The sequence below is a fragment of the Malus sylvestris genome, chromosome 10 (assembly GCF_916048215.2).
Source record: "Malus sylvestris chromosome 10, drMalSylv7.2, whole genome shotgun sequence".
Taxonomy (NCBI): Eukaryota; Viridiplantae; Streptophyta; class Magnoliopsida; order Rosales; family Rosaceae; genus Malus; species Malus sylvestris.
Window position 1 is genome coordinate 36,804,847 of NC_062269.1, and position 24,028 is coordinate 36,828,874.

The following is a 24,028-nucleotide window of genomic DNA, read 5'->3' on the forward strand; positions in this document are numbered from 1 at the left end:
GGTTTGCAATTGAATTTTTTTTAAAATCTTATGACTTAAACTAGACAAAGAGATCTAAAAGGAGGGAAGGTCACAGGAGAGAGAGGAGGAAAGAAAGTAAGATATGATTGAAGGAAAGAGAAATAAGAGAGAGGATTAGACGAGATAGAGAGGAAGAGAAGTGAGAAAATAACCGAGAGAATGAAGAGAACGGATTGAAGGAAAGACGAAAAAGGTAAAAAAAATATAGGAGAGAAATAAGAAAAGAGAGATAGATTTGAAGTGAGAGTGTGGAGGAGGAAAAGAAAAGAAATAAGTGAGTTTAAGTTTAAAAACTCACTTTTTATGTTTTTAGATAATAGATTATATTTTTTAGTTAATCTTGACTTCAGTTTTTTAAAATAGTCCTACCGAACAAGTTTTTAAGGCCTAAAACTTGAAAATTGTTTTGAAGTTTAAAAAGTTAGATTCAAGTACTAAACATGTTATTAGCTTTTCAGGATGCGGGTTGATTAGCAAATTACCTAACTCTCTACCTTCCTTGAAAAATCTCAGTGCTCTCTCTCTGGACAACAACAGACTCAATGGGATAGTCCCTACAAGTTTAGGGACACTCCCAAGTTTGGATCGGCTGAACCTGAGCAACAACCAGCTGAGTGGGGCCCTGTCACTTCCAGAGGATTTCATTGAGAGGCTTGGGAAGAGGTTGGATGTGAGAGGAAATAATGGGCTTTGTGCAATCAATCCATTGTACAAGAAGAAGAAGGGCACTTCGGCAAATCTGATAAGTACCCCTCTTTGAATGCAAGTGAAGCAACAAATGACACGGCCTTGGCTGGTGAAGAAGAAGAACCAAATGTGTCTGAGAGAATGAAGCCCTTTGGTCAATACCCTGTTGAGAATAATAGTTCCGGTTTTCTGTTTGTCAAATGAAAAGATGATGTCTTTTGGTTTTGTTGTATTTTTCCTGTGCCTCTTCTTGTAAAAAAACACTTATTTTTTAGTTAAATTTTAGGCCAGTTTGATGAACTTGTTTTCATTTGAATTAGCTTAGCTCATTCATGGGTTCATGAGTCCACTTTGATCTTCCTGGAAAATTGAAGCCATAGGAAACGAGCCAAAGTTCGCAGAATGCCCGCTTCCAATTTGTCCCCATAAATTAGTGTAATTTAAAGTATAATATCGCATTTGAAGAAAACTAACAAGTTGTTTATAGAGAGACAAAAAAAGAAGAAGCCTTCTAAACTCAAGTTCAAAATTTGTCTCACTTGTCTATATATTCTGCAGGCTTTTGCTGGCAAGGGTCAAGCATTGAAGAGATGCCTTGAACATTTACAAAATTCTGACTTTTACACCAAATATTTGTAATGCAGTTGGGACTGAATCTTATAAGCAATTAAGAAGAGAAGAAGAGGAACAAAGGTGTAGGAATTGCAGTTGCAGGGAAGTTGGGCTGGGCTCTTGATAGCATGGTAGAAGAGAAAGGCTTCCCCTTTCTTTTTATAATTTTTTATTGAACATCCAAATTCAAATGCTTGAAAACTGTCCAAAAGCTGCATATACTCCGTTCCTTATGCAGCTCCTTGTGTCCCATACATGCATCACATAAATTAATAACAAGAACAAGGGAAAGCAGCAGCAACAACAAATTCTTATTCTACTAAGTGCGGTCGATTGTATAAATCCTTGAACGCAAATTATACAACTGTGTTCAGTTTTGCATCAATTTTTCCAATAGCAAAGTATTTTTTGTTTCATTTTTCCACTTGCACCTGGTGTGGGCCTACAAAAGAAAAAGATAATTGGTGGTGACTAGGATGATCATTAATAAAATGATTGTAAAATCCAATTTTGATAGTAGTGCTGCACGATCATCACCTCATTAGCAATACTTTCTTTTAATTAGGGTTAATATTTATTAAAATGATCTATATACATGGGTTGCAGAATGTTTGATTCCACATCTGTTTCTACCCAAATCTTTATTTATAAAAAAAATAAAAAAAAATAAAAAATTTGCACACGTAATTGTGTGATTCTGTGTGCTGGAAATGTTCAATAAGACAACATCATACAATCTTCCAAGGGGGGAACCGCATACTGTGAATAAGTCCCAAATTTCTCTAATTCTTAATTTTTTGAAGCAAAATTCTTATTAGTTACTAATCACACCGTCACACCAAAAATTCACTCATATTACCTTATGATCAGTGTTTATACAAATAAAAAATAATAATAGACTACACGACGTGATTTGCTTAAAATGCAATTTTTTAGCAAAATCCGGTCAAAAATAGAGAATGTAATAATCTCCCATCAAAAACTTGACAAAATAAGTTACACGTATATAAATAGCTCTATTACTAATGACGCTGATATTTTTAAATTCTAATTATCATTTTTTTTTCTAAAATATTATTAACCCATAAGATTATTATTTTGCCATAATAATGGGATGAGCATGGTGGAGTGAGAGTGTTGGTCACATAATCTGTTTCGATATTGCTCTCACCTTGAAAACCCGAACCAACTCAACATTCTCACCTGATGCTTACATGTTTTGTCTTCACCCCTTCTTTATTATTTTCTCCAATCCCTCCAATCACTCTCTTTCTTTTTTTGCAAAAAAAATTGTATATCAGTATCCAAGTGGGAATTTGAGTGTTCATTTTCCTCTCGTTTTCTCTTCAGCCACCATTTTCTGCAGCTCCTCTCTGTTTCTACAATCCCACAAGGTGTGTTCTTTTGCTTCACAATTCATGCAGTTTCATTTTTTTTTGCATCTGGGATTGCACTCTTTGATGACTTTTTTAGATTATTTGATTGAATTTCGACTTGGGTTTTGATCAAAATCATGTATGATGTATTACAAATGAAATCTTTTCTTACTGTTGTATCGAAATCAATGTTTTTCTGAAGTGACATAGCGGAGTTTGAGACATGAGTGCAACAAAGTTTTGATTCTTTGAATCCGATACTGTGTTTGGATTGTTGGGTTATTGTTCGATTTGTTCAAAGCTTAATCCTGATTTTTTTATTAGGGAGCCTAATCAGAAGTTTAATTAACATAAAAAGCCCCATCAGTCTAGGATGGATCACCAGTCATAGCTTATGAGTTTGATCATTCATAGCCCCCCTCTGTTATTGTAAATGCTTGGGATACTGTCACCTTAGCTTTCCGATTGCAAGTAAGTTCTTTGCCAATCTAAGATGTCCCAAGAATGTATTGAAGTTGGCGATCACATCCCCTGAAGTTAAAATCTTGAAAGTTGGAAAATTGGAAGCCACTGGTTTCATGGTTGTACTATCCCAGAGTAGATATCTCAAAGCCTAATTAGGCAGTGGGGTTTTTCTCATTCCCCTTTACTAGGTTGCTTTTGTTGGTTCATAGTTTCTATTACTATACAACAACAACAACAACAACAAAGCCTTTTCCCACTAAGTGGGGTCGGCTATATGAATCCTAGAACGCCATTGCGCTCGGTTTTGTGTCATGCCCTCCGTTAGATCCAAGTACTCTAAGTCTTTTCTTAGAGTCTCTTCCAAAGTTTTCCTAGGTCTTCCTCTACCCCTTCGGCCCTGAACCTCTGTCCCGTAGTCACATCTTCGAACCGGAGCGTCAGTCGGCCTTCTTTGCACATGTCCAAATCACCAGAGCCGATTTTCTCTCATCTTTCCTACAATTTCGGCTACTCCTACTTTACCTCGGATATCCTCATTCCCAATCTTATCCTTTCTCGTGTGCCCACACATCCCACGAAGCATCCTCATCTCCGCTACACCCATTTTGTGTACGTGTTGATGCTTCACCACCCAACATTCTCTGCCATACAACATCTCTGGCCTTATTGCCGTCCTATAAAATTTTTCCTTGAGCTTCAGTGGCCTACGACGGTCACATAACACGCCGGATGCACTCTTTCCATCCAGCTCGTATTCTATGGTTGAGATCTCCATCTAATTCTCCGTTCTCTTGCAAGATAGATCATAGGTAACGAAAACGGTCGCTTTTTGTGATCTTCGCTAGATTGCTCCGGTCATTAGTGTGGATAAGTATATAAATGGATAGAGATAGGAAAGCAAACACAAGATGTACGTGGTTCACCCAGATTGGCTACGTCCACGGAATAGAAGAGTTCTCATTAATTGTGAAGGGTTTACACAAGTACATAGGTTCAAGCTCTCCTTTAGTGAGTACGAGTGAATGATTTAGTACAAATGACATTAGGAAATATTGTGGGAGAATGATCTCGTAATCACGAAACTTCTAAGTATCGGAGTGTGGTGTCGTCTTGACTTGCCTTATCTGTCTCATAGGTAGATGTGGCATCTTCTCTGGAAGTACTCTTCCTCCATCCAGGGATGGTATCTTTAACTGGTGGAGATGCACAAGGTAATGTATCAATTTCACTTGAAGCTTACTTGTAGTTTCAGGCTTGGTCAAGCGCGATACAAACCATGTAGTAGGAGTCCCCCAAGTCGCCGAGCTAGGGGGTCTGCTGAAAGAGGTGACAGACAAGGTAAGCAATCAGAGCTCCGACTGATTGTTCACCTTCTCCCCATCTTGCAGCAGCATGAAGGATAAAGAGAAGAAAAATGAGAAGAGATGATATGAGATACTTTTGCTTTTGAAGAAGTAACTTTCCACAGGCTTATTCTTGAACTGAGCTGGAGGGTTTTCTGGTTTCCTCCAGAGTATAAGGCCGACTGAAGAATTTGAGGGTCAAAACAAGTCCATCAAATCTAGAGTACGTTCCACCCTGCTGATATGGGATACTTTTGCTTTTGACAGAGTAATGGATGTATCGGCACGTGTGCTGTTACGCTTGTCTCCACATGCTTCCTTGTATCCTTCGCACTTGCCCTATCTGTTCCTCAAGGAGATGCGGAATCTTCCCTGGAAACATAAGATGATGAAGATGAGTACTCGAGAGCAATGCCAGGTAAGTAATCAGGTAAGGGGTTCCAGGCAGTCAGTTCCTGGCTGGAAGCTTGATTCCAAGTGCTGACTGATTGCTCTCTTTCTCCTTGTCTTGCAGGTAAAAACAAGGCCAAAAGAAAAAACAGGGAAAAAGCATGATATGGGATACTCTTGCTTTTAACCCTGATGATATGAGATATTCTTGCTCTAGTATAGCTTGTTTGCAGAGGTATTATCGGGGGGAAAGAAAGCTGAATATTTCGAAAGGCTTTGTTGGGAGTGCCCTCTCAGATATGATGAAGGGTTGAGCATTTTTGCAGGTCTGCCTGTCCGTTGGGGATGGAGGTCGACATATATAGGAGTCTCCCTAACAACAAGTAGTAATGCTATTCCTTTACCCTGCTTGGTCATAGCACGGTAGTGGGAGCTGCCAGTTTCACATGTTTTAACTCTGTCAGAGCACTTTGAAAAAGTGGTCTGTGGTATCTGGCTCTCGAGATTCGGAGAACGATGCCTCTTCGATTTTTGAGAAAGCAATCATGCTGGGGGTCTGACTCTCGAGATTCGGAGAGCAGTGTCTCTTCGATTTTGAGGAAGTAATCATGTTGGGAGTCTGGCTCTCGAGATTCGGAAGGCGGTGCCTCTTCGATTTTGGAGCAAGCAATCTTGTTGGGAGTGTTGTCTTGAATGTGAGTAAAGGTTGGAAATGTTTGCTAGTCTACCTTGCCACGAAGCACAAAGGTTGACACACAGGGACTTTCCAATTATCCAGCAATGGTACTGTTCCTTTACCCTCTCTTCGATTTTGAGAAAGTAGTCATGTTGGGAGTCTGGCTCTCGAGATTCGGAGGACGGTGCCTCTTCGATTTTGGAGCAAGCAATCTTGTTGGGACTGTTTTCTCGAATGTGAGTAAAGGTTGGGCATGTTTGCTAGTCTACCTTGCCACGAAGCACAGAGGTTGACACACAGGGACTTTCCAATTATCCAGCAGTGGTACTGTTCCTTTACCCTTGTGGGTAATAATATGGTAGCTAGACCTTCAAAATTTATGTGTCTAAACTTTGTTAGTGTTGTTTCTTTGCTATTCTTTTACCTTTCTTGGTCAGAGCGATGTAGTGGGAGCTGCAAGCTTCACGTGCTCAACTTTGGCAGAGAACTTTGGCAAAGTGATATGTGGTACCCATGAGTTATTGTTGCGTGTGGGAAGTGGGTGATTGAACAGTAAGATTCATGTGCTTTCTACTTCACCAGAAGTCTTCGACAGAATGCCCATAATTTCTGCAAAGCTGAGTGTGCGTGTGACAGGTGCTGACAAGGCTAGAAAAGTAGATGCCTCTTCGATTTCTGAGATCGGCCCTCGTGGTCTCTGAGCAGCCCAGCTTTTGAGAAAGCGAGCGCCTCTTCGATTGATTCGGAGAACGGTGCCTCACCGATTTTTGAGAAAGCAATCATGCTGGGGGTCTGGCTCTCGAGATTCGGGGAGCAGTGTCTCTTCGATTTTTAAGAAAGTAATCATGTTGGGAGAGTGGCTCTCGAGATTCGGAGGGCGGTGCCTCTTCGATTTTGGAGCAAGCAATCTTGTTGGGAGTGTTTTCTCGAATGTGAGTAAAGGTTGGGCATGTTTGCTAGTCTACCTTGCCACGAAGCACAGAGGTTGACACACAGGGACTTTCCAATTATCCAGCAATGGTACTGTTCCTTTACCCTCTCTTCGATTTTTAAGAAAGTAGTCATGTTGGGAGTCTGGCTCTTTAGATTCGGAGGACGGTGCCTCTTCGATTTTGGAGCAAGCAATCTTATTGGGAGTGTTTTCTCGAATGTGAGTAAAGGTTGGGCATGTTTGCTAGTCTACCTTGCCACGAAGCACAGAGGTTGACATACATGGACTTTCCAATTATCCAGCAGTGATACTGTTCCTTTACCCTTGTGGGTAATAATATGGTAGCTATACCTTCAAAATTTATGGGTCTAAACTTTGTTAGTGCTGTTTCTTTGCTATTCTTTTACCCTTCTTGGTCAGAGCGATGTAGTGGGAGCTGCAAGCTTCACGTGCTCAACTTTGGCAGAGAACTTTGGCAAAGTTATCTGTGGTACCCATGAGCTATTGTTGCGTGTGGGAAGTGGGTGATTGAACAGTAAGATTCATGTGTTTTCTACTTCCCCAGAAGTCTTTGACAGAATGCCCATAATTTCCGCAAAGCTGAGTGTGCGTGTGACAGGTGCTGACAAGGCTGGAAAAGTAGGTGCCTCTTCGATTTCTGAGATCGGCCCTCGTGGTCTCTAGGGAGCCCAGCTTTTGAGAAAGCGAGCGCCTCTTCGATTTCTGAGATCGGCCTTCGTGGTCTTTGAGCAGCCCAACTTTTGAGAAAGCAAACGGCTCTTCGATTTCTGAGATCAACCCTCGTGATCTCTAAGCAGCCCAACTTTTGAGAAAGCAAACGCCTCTTCGATTTCTGAGCAGGCGCCTCTTTGATTTCTGAAGCTCCGTCGAGTGCAGATTTTTATAGAGGCTGGCATTAAGTTCCAAAGCACACTTGAATCTCCACCAGTAGAAGCTTCATTCTTGCACTTCTAAGATCTTGATTTGTCCGACCTCTTCTCTCTTCAACACCTTTGAAAATGTCTGGCCCCTCCGACCGTCGTTTTGACTTGAACCTTGTTGAAGAGGCAGCCCCGCCTTCTCCAGACAACATATGGCGCCCATCCTTCGTCTCCCCAACTGGTCCTCTTACCGTTGGGGATTCCGTGATGAAGAATGATATGACTGCTGCGGTGGTGGCCAGGAACCTTCTCACTCCCAAAGATAACAGACTACTTTCCAAACGGTCTGATGAGTTAGCTGTTAAGGATTCGCTGGCTCTCAGTGTTCAGTGTGCAGGTTCTGTGTCTAATATGGCCCAACGCCTATTTGCTCGAACTCGCCAAGTTGAATCATTGGCGGCTGAAGTGATGAGTCTCAAACAGGAGATTAGAGGGCTCAAGCATGAGAATAAACAGTTGCACCGGCTCGCACATGACTATGCTACAAACATGAAGAGGAAGCTTGACCAGATGAAGGAAACTGATGGTCAGGTTTTACTTGATCATCAGAGATTTGTGGGTTTGTTCCAAAGGCATTTATTGCCTTCGTCTTCTGGGGCTGTACCGCGTAATGAAGCTCCAAATGATCAACCTCTGATGCCTCCTCCTTCTAGGGTTCTGTCCAGTACTGAGGCTCCAAATGATCCCCCTCCGGTGCCTTCTCTTTCTGGGGCTCTACCGACTGCTGAGACTTCTCCTAAGCAACCTTTGTGAAGGCTCCCTCTTGTGTGTTTATTTTGACTCATGTATATGTACATATTTTTAGCTTATCGGGGATATCAATAAATAAGCTTTCCTTCATTTCAACGTATTGTGTTAAATACACCAAAGCCTTCTTCGCTAAGTTCTTTGAATTTTCTTTTGTTGAAGCTTGTATGTTGAAGCTTTCTGAGTGGAGCATGTAGGTTGGGGTAGTGTTCCCTTAATTTCCCGAGTGAGGAAAACTTCTTGGTTGGAGACTTGGAAAATCCAAGTCACTGAGTGGGATCGGCTATATGAATCTTAGAACGCCATTGTGCTCGATCCTGTGTCATGTCCTTCGTTAGATCCAAGTACTCTAAGTCTTTTCTTAGAGTCTCTTCCAAAGTTTTCCTAGGTCTTCCTCTACCCCTTCGGCCCTGAACCTCTGTCCCATAGTCGCATCTTCTAATCGGAGCGTCAGTAGGCCTTCTTTGCACATGTCCAAACCATCGTAACCGATTTTCTCTCATCTTTCCTTCAATTTCGGCTACTCCTACTTTACCCCGGATATCCTCATTCCTAATCTTATCCTTTCTCGTGTGCCCACACATCCAACGAAGCATCCTCATCTCCGCTACACCCATTTTGTGTACGTGTTGATGTTTCACCGCCCAACATTCTGTGCCATACAGCATCGCCGGCCTTATTGCCGTCCTATAAAATTTTCCCTTGAGCTTCAGTGGCATACGGCGGTCACACAACACGCCGGATGCACTCTTCCACTTCATCCATCCAGCTTGTATTCTATGGTTGAGATCTCCATCTAATTCTCCGTTCTTTTGCAAGATAGATCCTAGGTAACGAAAACGGTCGCTCTTTGGTATTTCTTGATCTCCGATCCTCACCCCTAACTCGTTTTGGCCTCCATTTGCACTGAACTTGCACTCCATATATTCTGTCTTTGATCGGCTTAGGCGAAGACCTTTAGATTCCAACACTTCTCTCCAAAGGTTAAGCTTTGCATTTACCCCTTCCTGAGTTTCATCTATCAACACTATATCGTCTGCGAAAAGCATACACCAAGGAATATCATCTTGAATATGTCCTGTTAACTCATCCATTACCAACGCAAAAAGGTAAGGACTTAAGGATGAGCCTTGATGTAATCCTACAGGTATGGGAAAGCTTTCGGTTTGTCCTTCATGAGTTCTTACGGCAGTCTTTGCTCCTTCATACATATCCTTTATAGCTTGGATATATGCTACTCGTACTCCTTTCTTCTCTAAAATCCTCCAAAGAATGTCTCTTGGGACCCTATCATACGCTTTTTCCAAATCTATAAAGACCATGTGTAAATCCTTTTTCCCATCTCTATATCTTTCCATCAATCTTCGTAAGAGATAGATTGCCTCCATGGTTGAGCGCCCTGGCATGAACCCGAATTGGTTGTCCGAAACCCGTGTCTCTTGCCTCAATCTATGCTCAATGACTCTCTCCCAGAGCTTCATTGTATGACTCATTAGCTTAATACCCCTATAGTTCATGCAATTTTGTACGTCGCCCTTATTCTTGAAGATAGGCACCAAAGTGCTCGTTCGCCACTCATTTGGCATCTTCTTCGTTTTCAAAATCCTATTGAAAAGGTCAGTGAGCCATGTTATACCTGTCTCTCCCAAAACTTTCCACACTTCGATTGGTATATCGTCTGGGCCTATTGCTTTTCTATGCTTCATCTTCTTCAAAGCTACAACCACTTCTTCCTTCCGGATTCGACGATAAAAGGAGTAGTTTCTACACTCTTCTGAGTTACTCAACTCCCCTAAAGAAGCACTCCTTTCATGTCCTTCATTGAAAAGATTATGAAAATAACCTCTCCATCTGTCTTTAACCGCGTTCTCTGTAGCAAGAACCTTTCCATCCTCATCCTTGATGCACCTCACTTGGTTTAGGTCCCTTGTCTTCTTTTCCCTTGCTCTAGCTAGTTTATAGATATCCAACTCTCCTTCTTTGGTATCTAGTCGTTTATACATATCGTCGTAAGCCGCTAACTTAGCTTCTCTGACAGCTTTTTTCGGTCAATTGTTTGATATCTGAATTCGAAAGGATCTAACATAACATAATATTCAAGTGATTTTTGTTCACTACTCTAATTTCTTTCAGAATAGCGCGGGGATAGCATAAACAAATAGCAGAGATGGTGGAGATAACCAATGTTTCTGAGTATGAAGCCATTGCTAAGGAGAAATTGCCAAAGATGATTTATGACTACTATGCATCTGGTGCAGAGGACCAGTGGACTCTCAAGGAGAATGAAAGCGCATTTTCGCGGATTTTGTAAGCTCTTCTCTTGCTTTTGGACTATCATGTCAAAAGTAGTTTTTCTGTTTTTGATTTTTGGGGTTTGATTTTCATTCCCTCATAATAAAAAAAATCGATTAAAGTTCTTATAGATGTAAGCAAGATAGACTTTTGTGTTTTGATTTTAATTTTTTTGATGGACCAGGTTTCGACCTCGTATTCTTATAGATGTAAGCAAGATAGACTTGAGAACAACTGTTTTGGGCTTCAACATTTCGATGCCGATCATGATTGCTCCAACAGCCATGCAGAAGATGGCTCACCCTGAAGGTATAAGCTCCTTCTATAAGTTGCATTAACAAATTTAAGTTAACTTAACAGCAGTTGGAATGAAAAAACGCTCTTGAAGTGTGATCTTTGCAAAGTTTTTCCTATAAAGCAGGGATAGCTAAATTTGATTAGGTAATTCTTAATCAGGTGAGTATGCAACGGCAAGAGCAGCATCCGCAGCTGACACAATTATGGTTTGACTTCTCATCATTGATTTAAATGCATGGCTTATTCAACTTATATAAAGGGAGTTTTAACATAACACTCCCGGTATTGTTCACTATTAACGAAAAACCACATTTATACCTTTCCCTGATACTATTCACTATACCTTTAAAAAGAGTTTTTTATTAAAAGGGAAGTTTTTTTGGACTTTTCGTTAGTTTTCCTATATATCAATGATTTGAATGTGTGGCTTATTCATCTTATATATGCAATTTTGGTTGTTAGACACTGTCGTCTTGGGCTAGTTCCAGTGTTGAAGAGGTTGCGTCAACAGGACCTGGCGTTCGCTTTCTCCAACTCTATGTAAGTTTTGAATTTGCCCTTTTATATTAGCTAAATTCACTCTTTTAACATACTGTCTTAAGATCTTTGACCTCCATTTAAGTGGTCTTTGTGCGTAATTTGCATTATAAAAGCTGATAAAGGCCTAACACAAATAGATACTTACAAGGTTATCGTTTGTCATGCGTTGTAAACCTAATAGTCAATGATTTCTTTGGTTCTTGTTTAGGTGCACAATGACAGAAATGTTGTTGCACAGCTTGTAAAAAGAGCTGAGAGGGCCGGTTTCAAGGCAATAGCTCTCACTGTGGACGCTCCGAGGCTTGGGCGCAGGGAGGCAGATATCAAGAACAGGTGAGCATTGATTCAAAATGGTATTTATAAAACTAAGAAAGACAGTTACTAGAAACATTTTATGTTGTTTTATTATGCAATAAAATCTCATTATAAGGTCTTCAACAGATTTGTTTTGCCGCCAAACTTAACATTGAAGAACTTTGAGGATTTGGATCTCGGAAAGATGGATAAGGTGGGTGACTGACCTATACAACTTTCAGTATCAGACAATAAGTAACTTGATATTAATACACACATTTCTTGACCGTTTTGGTAATGAAAATTCAGACCAATGATTCTGGACTTGCATCGTATGTTGCTGGACAAATTGACCGGTCTCTCAGCTGGAAGGTAATGGTTGCTTCAATACATGATAGTTGAAACATTTCATGTGCAGTAAGAATTCAAACGATTTTCTTGGCCACATACACAGGATAGACAATGGCTTCAGACAATCACCAAATTACCAATTCTTGTTAAGGGTGTAATTACTGCGGAGGATGGTAAGCAACCATATCCCTGACTCCACATTCCAAAGGAAAGCCAAGTCCCCTGCTTGGTCTATTATTGATAGTTTACAACAAATTCAATGACGTGTGTGCTGAAAAATGTAGCACGACTAGCTGTACAATATGGAGCTGCAGGAATTATCGTCTCCAACCACGGAGCTCGCCAACTCGATTATGTCCCTGCAACTATTATGGCACTGGAAGAGGTACATTTGCTTCATATTTTCTGCTTTTATCGATTTTTTAAAGGGAGTTTTAACGAAAAGCTCACGATACTGTTCACTTTAACGAAAAACCACATTTTTACACTAAAAAGTTAAACCTGGTACTATTCACTTTACCCTTTATTTTGTTCTTATCATTAAAACTCAAAGTTTTCAAATCATTTTCATTAGTTTTTCTTTTTTTTAAATGCTTCCGAGGTTCTGAAGTTGTTGAGTATTCTCTTCAACCGTTCATATTCTTGAAACTTTAATCATTCTAAATTCCAAGTCACTTTCTTTGGTGTATAGAACTGTAAATCGTAATATTCTAAATTATGGTTTTGTTGTCATGGCTTATAGGTCGTTAGAGCGGCACAAGGCCAAATTCCTGTGTTTTTGGATGGTGGAGTAAGGCGAGGAACGGATGTTTTTAAAGCTCTGGCCCTTGGTGCATCGGGCGTATTTGTGAGTAAAGCTTATATTACTTGACACATACAGCAGAAACAAGATACAGCAACTATGATTCATTCCTGCCTCTAATATCTGTTATATTAAGACAACGAATTTAAAGCAATGCCTTAATTGCCACAGAACCGTATAATTAATTAGCCTACGAGTTCTAATTTGATACTTTAAACCTCAATTTTGCTCAGATTGGTAGACCGGTGGTGTTCTCGTTAGCAGCAGATGGTGAGGCTGGTGTAAGGAAAGTTCTTCAAATGCTTCGTGACGAGTTTGAGCTAACCATGGCATTAAGTGGTTGCCGTTCGCTGAAGGAGATCACGCGGAACCACATTATAACTGAATGGGATCGTCCTCGCATTGCACCGAGATTATAAGATGATCACATTTATTTTTTGTGCAATGATTGAACTGTCAATTTTTTGTTCTGTCTTGAACTAAATATATTTGAGAACTCAACTTCTGTATTGGGAATAAAATGGAGTCAATATTGGTTTAAGTTTTGTTTCTGCACCAAACGGTACTTTCTTTCTTGGACTACTACCAGACCAGACCGAAAGTAATGGTTGGCAAAGACCATATTTTTGATTTTTTAGTCTATTAGTTTATCCTTCAGGGATTAACTTATGGGTAGTGTTGTCCACATTTCCTTTTTTACCTTTTACATAGCCGACTAAAAGTTGAGATAAAGAGAAATGGATGAATAACAGTAGAAGAGAAAATTATTAAACTGTACAGAAAACTGATTATCTTTTTGAAGCTGACTGAAAGTTGAGATAAGTGAGAAATTGATAAATAACAGTAGAAGAGAAAATCTTTAAACTGAACAGAAAACTAATTGAGCATGCCTTCTGGAAGTTGAGACAAAATTCTTGAACTGAAATTAACATAAATTGTGTAGAAAGTAAATAGGGGTATGCACCCTAACTTATAAGCAACTGACATGTGTTTTGTTATCTTCTTCTACAGGGTTTAAAATGCGTCGGTTTGAAATACCCGCGCATTGCATACTTCCTTTTTTCCTGGCTAGAGCCAAAATATTGGACCAGAAATTTTTTGAAGTTGTTTGAGAGGCGGAGAGAATCCAAATTCCAAAGGGGAGATAAGCATGACAGGGCTGATCCAGTCCCAAATAAGTCGTGTCATGTCACCTCAATTATCCTCACAGCCGTTAATTAAGCGTAAAAATGAAGATTAGTAAAAACATTTAAAACGTTTTTGTCTCTTCAATATTGTAGGCAAGACGGAAAAGAAAAAGCTTGATTCGCTCAGAAAGTTTGTAACGTTGAAATGAAGGCATGATAAGAAGCTGCAACACTTAACCTTCTTTAATATTTATTTTATCTTTTTCAGTTAGACATTTTATATCGTTTTAATTATGGTTACTGTTTTTAAAATTTTTTATGACATTTATGTCACCTCATAATTTTAACGTTAATTACAGTTCAACAATAAAGTATTCAGTTAAAAACATAATGACAGAGAGCTCCATTTTTACAGAGTTTCATATTTAGAAAGTCTCCTTAGTACTTCTCATAAAACTATTTCCATCTCTCTTCACAAAAAAAAAAAAAAAAGAGATATACAACCAATCGGGAATATGTATGAATCCCTTGTATGAATGCTAGTGGTAGCAAGCAAGCTAATCCCCATCGCCTTGTAACTTTACGAAACCTTCCAGGAAGTTGCCATGCAATTTCGTGTGAAAGATACTCATTGCCATCTTTTCTTTAGCTCCAATATATATTTTTTCATTTAGCTTGTATATACTGAGACATTTGTCAATGTTGGGCTGAAATTGGCATGACCTTGTTCAAGATTATAGCTCAAATTACAATTACGTATCTGCAACCTCTGTCTTTTATTTGATTTTTAAAAATATCATTTGTATAAGGTATTTCACAATCGTTTATGTGAGTGTGATACATATAGATAGTAATCAAGCATCTTGAGTTTCATTTCTATAACACTATTGCTACACTAGTGTGAGTTCAATATATTTGTATCACTAGGGATGGCAACGGTTCGGTTTGGGGATGTCACATCCCGGCCCGGGGCGTACCATTTTCTGGGCCTGCTCCACCACCGTAGCACGATATTGTCCGTTTTGGGCCCCGACCATGCCCTCACGGTTTTGTTTCTGGGAACTCACGAGCAACTTCCTAGTAGGTCACCCATCCTGAGAGTGATCTGGCCTCCTTCTCGCTTAATTTCGGAGTTCCTACGAAACCCGAAGCCAATGAGCTCCTAAAAGGCCTTGTGCTAGGTATGGATGTGAATATACATTTAAGGATCGCTCCCCTGGGCGATGTGGGATCTTACAATCCACCCCCCTTAGGGGCCCGACGTCCTCGTCGGCACACTTTCGGCCAGGGATTGGCTTTGATACCATTTTGTCACATCCCGGCCCGGGGCGTACAACTTCCCAGGCCCGCTCCACCACCGTAGCACGATATTGTCCGCTTTGGGCCCCGACCATGTCCTCACGGTTTTGTTTTTGGGAACTCACGAGCAACTTCCCAGTGGGTCACCCATCTTGAGAGTGCTCTGACCTCCTTCTCGCTAAACTTCGGAGTTCCTACGGAACCCAAAGCCAATGAGCTCCCAAAAGGCCTCGTGCTAGGTAGGGATACGAATATACATTTAAGGATCGCTCCCCTGGGCGATGTGGGATCTTACAAAGGACGTAAAATGTTATATCCACCCCATAACCACAAAAATTAACCATTTCCATAACCACAAATTATCCATAATCATACCCAGGGGTAATAGATTCCCCATCGGTTAACGGTTATATCCATCTTCATCAATACCAAAAATATATTCGTTCAATTGATGTATTATATATACTAATTTCATCATTATAATATAATAGATACATTGATGATGTTGGCTGATCTTTGATCTCTCTCATAAGCACCATTAAATTCTCATTGGTTTTGATTCAAAACTTGTGAACTTTCCCACAAATGCAACTTTTGGTATCAAGGTAAGGGGTGCAGTGAATATATAAATTATATTATATATAATATGAAATATTCCGGTTGAATACGGATCAGGGACCCCTATAACCATAACCGAAAGCATAACCGAATAATATTTTCGGTTTTTCCCCATATCCGAAATATAACAAAATTTTCATCCCCAAATCCATTCCATTCAGCAGTTATCCATGGTTATCGGGTATGATGGTTTGAATTGCCTTCCCTATACCACACTCATGAGTTTGATATATTGAACTCATGAGTATAATATATTGAACTAATGAGTTCAATAAATTGGTATCACACTCAAATTTTCTAGCTCACTATAGAAGTGTGATTTCTATATGAGTTCAATATGTTGATATCACACTTTTTTGTTTTCCGACCTACAATGGAAGGCCTAAGTATTGTTGTACCGGAAGAAGAACAAGAAAAAAACATTGGCATAAAAACATCTAACAAAATAAAATATAATGTATATTGTATAGTTAAACTGATACTTTCGTCAAAAAATTTTATATAAAAACATCTTAAATATTCTTGTTTTCTTAGTTGGTTAATTATCATCCAATGAAATTAGTGAACCATGTCGAAATTGGTATATTATTTGAATTTTTGCAATTTTTTTAAAACATATTGTATTCTAATGGTTTACTTGTGTAAAAAAGGAAAATTATTAGCCAAAATGGATGTAATCTTCTCAGTCATATCATCTCCCACCCACATCAACAAAAGAACAACAAATGAAAAATGTTTTGCCATAATCCAATTAACACCATCTAACATTAAAGATCTAAAATCAACCCAAACAATGTATATATGATGTCTCCCACACGATGACTAGAAGTGCTTAGAATTAACTAATTTACACAAAGCTCTCTTCGATCAGTCGATCTCCATCTAATTTACGTAAATAATAAACTTGACGTGCCTTAGTTCCTAGCGATGGTATGGAGATGTTGCTTGATTCCGATGCTTTCTCTCCTGCAAAAACCTTTGGAGTGATCTCTTCAGAGACGTGCCAGCAACTGGGCTACCCAGCGGAGACATCAAATTTGGTGAAGGTGGTTCTGATGATCCACTTGGAGTAAATGGACTCTTTACCCTCTCTTCCATTTCTTTGTTTGCAAGAAAAATGATGGATCTGGCCTGCAAAGTACCAACAAATTTAATTAATTATTGGTTTAATTTAATAAGTTATTAGAGGATAACTATTCATTAATATGATTAATATCTGAATAATACTTACACTTCCCCCTTGGGAAGATGAGCTCATTCATCAATTAGTCACTCAAATGTATTGAAAAAATCGACCCTATAAATACCAAATAACATATTTATGATGAACCGTCCACTTATTTAATACGTTTGGATGATTAAGCTATCTTAAACTTTAAAAGAAGAACGTGACGTACCTGAAGCTCTGTAACATCACGAACGCACATCATTCTGTTGTAAAAAATTGTCATCTGCTGCTGCTGCTGCTGCTGTTGTTCTTGTTGCTGGGTTTCATTAGGGTTAGGGAAGCTGGAATCAGCAGAAGGATTATGAAGCTGAAGCTGAAGCTCCAGATTGCAGTTTCTCCTCATGGTAATTTAGGGTTTGGAATCAAAGTTACTACAAAACCAAGAGAATGAAGGATGATGATGAAGATTGAAGAGAGAACAAATGAAGATAGATGCGGAGTGGGTTTTAGATCGATGTGGAGTGACTTTATATATAAAACTGCCATATGCATGCAGCATGCGGACTGAAGGGCCCCACATAGACGTGACTGTAGTCTAGACCCCTTCAAACACGAAACGCACGCACTTTACACCAAGATACTGTTTAGCGGCGAAAAAGCTCCTCTTTTCATTTAATCACGTGTATCATGATTTTTAAACTTGGTTTTTTCTTTAGGTTTCATCATTTAATTCTATTTGTTTATACAGTAATATTATGTGGGCTTATTCTGGTAGACCAAGACTCTGTCATTGTGCGCGAGACCCGTTTATATACTGGGAAACTTCTCAATAATTGTGTTAATTTTGTGAATACAACTGCAATTTCTCTAACTTACGAATTTGACTTTTATGGTATGTATCACTTAGTGGACCGGAAAATTAACAGTTTGATCTTGCATATAAGGAATTAATGAGTCTTTCTCCAAGTTAAATCTTGCATAAAACTAGTATTAGTGTAGCAAGGCCCCTAATTTTTTCTTTTTTTGAACAAAAGATAAAGGGAGGGGGTGGGCTTAGTTTCACAATGGACTAGCAATAATGTGATTCAAATTTGCCTTTGTCTTTGGCGAGAATCAAACATTTGACTTCTCACTTATAAATGAAGAATAATACCACTGTGGTACTAAGTGGGAACCCCTAATTTATATCTAACAAAAATAACTAATTAATGCACTGCTACGATATTTTAATCTTTAGGTTTGGTTTTCACAACTGTTATATTTTATATTTTCAATCCAAATCATTCGATTTTCATAAAATTGCTGCATACAATTAAAGAAAATTTGATTATTGCCGGATCCTGAAGATCTTGCAATCACATTTGTTCATCGTATATCATGCGGTAAAAAATCATTGTAATTTTTTATATTTAAAATTGAATATAAACAATACTGGATAAAAACTGATCGGACAATGTACGATAAATGAATGTAATTGAAGGATTTTTAGGATCCTCACAAAGAGGATCTGTACGATGAATGAATGTAATTGAATGATTTTTAAGATCCTCACGAGGATCCGGCGAGATCCTCTCACATGAATTTCCACTGCTTTCATATTCACTCACGTGTTCTTTCAGTCGGTACCAATTTCCACATCGTCAACATCAATTTGCCTCCCCTGCCCTATCTCTTTTCATTTAGTTAGTATTTTTCAACGCACGATGCAAGTATATCATGCGGTAAAAAATCATTGTAATTTTTTTTTATTTAAAATTGAATATAAACAATACTGAATAAAAACTGATCGGACAATGTACGATAAATGAATGTAATTGAAGGATTTTTAGGATCATCACAAAGAGGATTTGTACTATGAATAAATGTAATTGAAGGATTTTTAAGATCCTCACAAAGAGGATCCGGCGAGATCCTCTCTCATGAATTTCCACTGCTTTCATATTCACTCACGTGTTCTTTCAGTCGGTACCAATTTCCACATCGTCAACATCAATTTGCCTCCCCTGCCCTATCTCTTTTCATTTATTTAGTATTTTTCAACGCACGATGCAAGTAAACGACAAGGAGTACCGATCGGGACAATAGATAGGAAAAAAACCAAGGACAAGGATTGTCTGCTCTTCTTATTTTCGTGCCCTCTCATGTTTTCTTGTTTATGTGGTCATGGTTAAGTCACATCAAGATTTTATATTACTATTTATTTTTATCTTATTATCTCTATAAAAAAAATATAAAATATTGACGTGGCTTAATCATAACCATATAAAATAGAAAGGCACATAAGAACACGGAAACAAGGATGGCAGACAATCCTTGTCCAAAAAAACAAAGATGTAAAATACCAAACTGGAATTGGGACTTTGAATTTGGGTCTATGCCTGGCTGCTTGTCGGCTTGATTACGCTTGAACCGAACACAGAAGTTCTGTATATTTATTTATTTATATAGACCTTGATTTTGACGCTTTATAAGTCTTGTAGTAATTATTTTATACTGGTTACGTGTCTTACAATTTACAATCTTTTAATAATTATTTTATACTAGTTAATGTGGGTGTAGTTCAAGAATTCGGATTCTCTTCCTTTCTATTTTCTTTATCTATCAGTAGTCTTTTATTTGAACATTTAAGATTAAGTCACATTAATATTTTGTGTTATTTCCTTTAAAGAAAGAAAACTAAAAGAGAAACAAAAGAGAGAAAGGGACTGGCGGGGAAGAGAATGTAAGGGTAAGAATCCTATTTAGTAGTTCAAGGGTGTTAGATGAACTGAGTTACTTATGTTTGAGCTAGAAATTGGGTTTCTTTTTCTCATTATTTCTTTGTAACATATATCCTACTAGGCTACTATAATAATTTATGAAGTCCTACTTTAAAAAAGTTCATTATTTAAAATCATAATTTTTTTGCCACAGTAAATTTGTGCATGATATAATATTTTTTAAGTGTTATATATTGTATTATTTTTCTAACCAATTTTAAAGTAAAGTTGATTACTGGAGTACTTCTTAACTTTATAAAAAAAAAATTGTCCATTATAATTTTTTTGGGGTAATTTAGATGTAAATGCAACTGCAAATAAAGGGATGTAAGCTTAGAGACCCCCGAAAGAAGTGAAGGTTCCACAAATAAATTAATTAGTATTATGAAAAATATAACTATTTATAAGTCAAAGTTTAGTATGGTACTGTGTGGTGGGACTTTAATATGTAACTATTGGTCATATCACGTAAAAAGACAGTCAGGATTAAACAATATTACCTCAAAAATAGAATTTAAGAAGCAATCAGAAGTCAACTTAAATTATGACATCTAGAAGACGTCAATTTTTTTCGTTTAAATCATGTTGTCTTTTGCACCATGCCATGTACTACTGTACTAGAGAGTATTAAAGGTTCCACATCATTAGTTAGACAATTGGTTAAATAGTTTTACAAGTTAGTAATATAGTTATCAAATTTGTTAATATTTGATTAGAGTTGTTAAGCTTTCTATTTTATAAAAACAGAGTGTGTAATCATCATTCTTTTAAGTTAATATACAAATATCATATTTCTCTCTCTAAATTCTTTATAGTTCAGTTTTTCCCAATTACTCTTTCTTCTCCATTTTCTCTTCGATTCTCAAATATTTCAATGTAGTTAATAGAGAGAATTTATGAATAGTGTTTCCACTTGTATATTTTATAGTGTTTATCTATATGTATATAAAAAAAATTTAATTATGTCTGTTTTTGTTGACCCTAAAAACTACTTAGCCTACGTGCTAGCACAATCCAAATAACTAATAAGCTAACTACGTTATTCGATTGAATGGGGAGTGCCAACTCATTGGTTGAGCTCGGGCGAGGAGTGAAATGTATGTTGATGTAACGTTGGGCGCGATGATGACTTCTAAATCTTGCGACCGGTTGAGGAAGGAACACGTCTTGGCCTTTGGGTTATAGAGCATGAAAACAAGGTTGCTAGTTTTGTGAAGTTCATGAATCGTTGGCGTGGGGTTCGACGATTGTAATTATATTTGTGAGAATATAAGTATGTCGAATTGGTACCAAACTGTAAGGACACAAGTACTCAAAACAGATGTGTGTCTTGATTGTAAATATGGTTCGGTCGTCTGAATGCCGAACTTTGTCGGCTTTCAGTGTGCCGAATGATAAGTAACCTAGTGAAACCTCACTTCGCCGAGAAGGCTAATGAGATGACTTTTTCCAACAAGGACTCAGGAAATCCTTGTTGACCAAGATTTGGATAGATAACTAGTCGGTCTTGAAGCAGTGTTGTTTATCCAAACTAAAAGTGCTCCTTAGTCGGCTGATTCTATGGCTCCAGTGCTGTTTATCCAAATTGAAGATGTTGTCGATTGCCAACACAGTGTTGTTTATCCAAATTGAAAATATGTTGGCGGGAAAAATGGTAAAATAAAAATCTCAAGATGTTTAAGAGGTCTTGTGTAGAGCAAAAGTTTGCGCATGGCAAATTTGTGTGTTGATTTGGAGGGGACTTGAATGATGCACTCCCCTCTCTATTTATAGTAGGAATTCCTTGTGGCCGAAGTAAAGTTCTATTCAGACTTCAATTCCTTCATCAAATCTGAAGAGGCTGCGGCCAATCCTGGTCTATGTAGGACTATGAATATGGCTTTATTATCACCTAGATTCAACCCCTGATTCTTGGTATCTCCCCTTATTATTATCACCTAGATTCAACCCTTGATTCTTGGTATCTCCCCTTATTCGAAGCATAAGTGATCTCTGAGGATTCCTTATTACACTAAGATTTGACCGTCTCTCTTATCCGGATGAAACTATTTCCTGATAGGACTCGGCTGAATTCTATTGGGCCATGCTCTTCTTGGGAATATTCTAAGATTCCTAATGTTGCATACATTGGGCCGAGGTAGGTTATGAGCTCGGGCCATAAATGTTATTTGGGTCCATACAATTGTTTTTTTTTTTTTCACTCTAGGATTGCTAATTTACTATCATTAAAAATATACAATGTTGTGAATAATGCTTGTTTTTTTATTGGTCACTGAATGAAATTTTTTTTCGACAATCGATAGCATTACTGAGTTTAACAGTTAGTTGTTAGGGGAAGGAGAATTGGGAAGAATTAAATCCACATCATGATGCATAGACATAATTGTTTTTCACTACTGCGGTAAAGCATCATCTGTAATGAAAATTATTGAATCATGTGACCAAAACAAGCCATGAAGAATTCTGAAGTTGTTATATTTTTAAAATTCTAATAGGTAATTTATTTGTGTAATTTTCAGGATGGATATAATATTATTCATTAATGATATAAAATATAAGAAATAAGCATAGTCAGTTTTATCATCTCCCTCATCTACAAAAGAACAAAAAAAAATAAAAAAAAATAAAAAAAAAAAAAAAAAAAAATGAAGTCATGTCGTAATCCGATATCAAAAGAACACTATGTGACAACAAAGATCTAACATCAACCATACAATATTGTATATATGATGTCTCCAACACGATAATTTGAAGCGCTTAGAATTAACTAATTTACAAAAAGCTCTCTTCGATAAATCGTTCTCCCTCTAACTGAAAACGAAAAAATACCAATCATAAATAATAAATTCAAGTGCCTTAATTCCTAGTGATGGTACGGAGATGTTGCTTGAGTCCGATGCTTTCTCTTCTGCAAAAACCTTTGGAGTGATCTCTTCATAGACATACCGGCAACGGGGCTACACAGCGGAGACATCACAGTTGGTGTAGGTGGTTCTGATGATCCACTTGGAGTAAGTGGACTCTTCACCCTTTCTTCCATTTCTTTGTTTGCAAGAAAAATGATGGATCTGGCCTGCAAAATCCCAGCAAATCAAGTTATTAATTTATTAGTGGATAATTATTCCATTAATATGATTAATAGTTATTGGGGTTGGCAGATCATCTTAGAGAGTCAGCACTGGCATGAGCCATAACACAGCCAAGGCTCACTACAGCACTTTTATCTCTGAATTCTAACCTACTTTGCTCTATCTATATTTTATTAACGATACACTCCTAGATTTTCATGAACAACAGTTGTTGATTAACATTGAAACTTAACCGAAGAAATCTAAATGCACGAAACTAGATCGTCTCGCGTTTTAGGTTACAAATTAAGAAACAAAGAATTAAACAAACTCATGACATACCTGAAGCTCTGTAACATCACGAACGCACGCTATTCCGTTGTAAAATATGGTCATCTGCTGCTGCTGTTCTTGTTGCTGGGTTTCATTAGCACCTGGAAAACATAACTGAAGCTCCAAATTGCAGTTCCTCCTCATGTTGATTTAGGGTTTAGACTCAAAATTACCAAAAAACCAAGATTCTGAAGAAGGATGAAGAATCAAGATCTAAGAGAATTGAAGATGAATTGTGAGTTATGGAAAAGGTTGTGAATTATATGGCTTTATATATATATATATATATATATATAAAAGGGATATAAAAAGGGGCCTACAATAACACACACTTAAGACCAATATAATATGCGTATTTTAAACGTGCTTTAATAAGTTTAACGTGCCCTTTCCTTTTATTTATCAACCAAAAATTGCTCTGCTGCTGCCGCCTTTTATTTTCCGTGTGCGGTTTTTGGTTTTCTGAAATTTACAGCGCTTTCTTATTCACGCACGTGCTCGGAGTCGGCACCACCTTTCTCCATCAGGAGCAACAACTTGCCACTTTTTTTTTATTTGTATTATTTTAAACATTTTGTGCAAAATTACAAAGAAGATGGGACTTTCGGAGTAGGATTGGGACTTTGAATTTGGTTTTCTGTGTATAAAAAAGGGTTAGATGAATTGAACATGCACGGTGTGTGTGAAAAATATATTTGTGATTTTTTTTTTAAATGGACAACGGGTTGTAAGTCATGGTTATTCATCTATTTTGGAGGAGAAGACTCATATAAGTATTTCAGCCTCCATTGGCCACAAGTCTGGTTTCAAACTCGAGATCTTCAATTTTTAGTTTGAAGGAAGCCTCACAATCCGTCATTTACCAGCTTTAATAAATTGGGTTTAATTTTC

At 38.0% G+C, this 24,028-nt stretch overlaps 3 protein-coding genes across 4 annotated transcripts; 1 reads left to right on the forward strand and 2 right to left on the reverse strand.

Moving 5' to 3' along the window:
* The first annotated feature begins 2,470 nt into the window (after positions 1–2,470).
* On the forward strand, positions 2,471–13,306 carry LOC126587805 (glycolate oxidase 1-like). 2 transcript variants are annotated; one of them, XM_050252880.1, is made up of 12 exons: positions 2,471–2,714; positions 10,328–10,496; positions 10,666–10,790; positions 10,938–10,984; positions 11,241–11,318; positions 11,527–11,651; positions 11,760–11,826; positions 11,922–11,984; positions 12,067–12,136; positions 12,248–12,348; positions 12,706–12,810; positions 12,999–13,306. In XM_050252880.1, the coding sequence occupies exons 2-12, from the start codon at positions 10,357–10,359 to the stop codon at positions 13,182–13,184; spliced, it is 1,107 nt and encodes a 368-aa protein (XP_050108837.1). In that variant the 5' UTR covers positions 2,471–2,714; positions 10,328–10,356; the 3' UTR covers positions 13,185–13,306. The 2 variants fall into 2 exon arrangements, with proteins under 2 accessions (XP_050108837.1, XP_050108836.1); XM_050252879.1 differs by having other exon boundaries at positions 2,472–2,714; positions 10,323–10,496.
* Positions 13,307–16,535: 3,229 nt separating this feature from the next.
* On the reverse strand, positions 16,536–17,469 carry LOC126587810 (protein TIFY 5A-like). Its single transcript, XM_050252884.1, has 2 exons — positions 17,207–17,469; positions 16,536–16,940 (listed from the first exon to the last, which is right to left on the reverse strand). Exons 1-2 carry the CDS (start codon positions 17,378–17,380, stop codon positions 16,731–16,733), a joined length of 384 nt encoding a protein of 127 aa, XP_050108841.1. The 5' UTR covers positions 17,381–17,469; the 3' UTR covers positions 16,536–16,730.
* Positions 17,470–22,395: 4,926 nt separating this feature from the next.
* On the reverse strand, positions 22,396–23,454 carry LOC126587811 (protein TIFY 5A-like). The gene is made up of 2 exons (XM_050252885.1): positions 23,147–23,454; positions 22,396–22,809 (listed from the first exon to the last, which is right to left on the reverse strand). Exons 1-2 carry the CDS (start codon positions 23,279–23,281, stop codon positions 22,600–22,602), a joined length of 345 nt encoding a protein of 114 aa, XP_050108842.1. The 5' UTR covers positions 23,282–23,454; the 3' UTR covers positions 22,396–22,599.
* Positions 23,455–24,028: the final 574 nt, after the last annotated feature.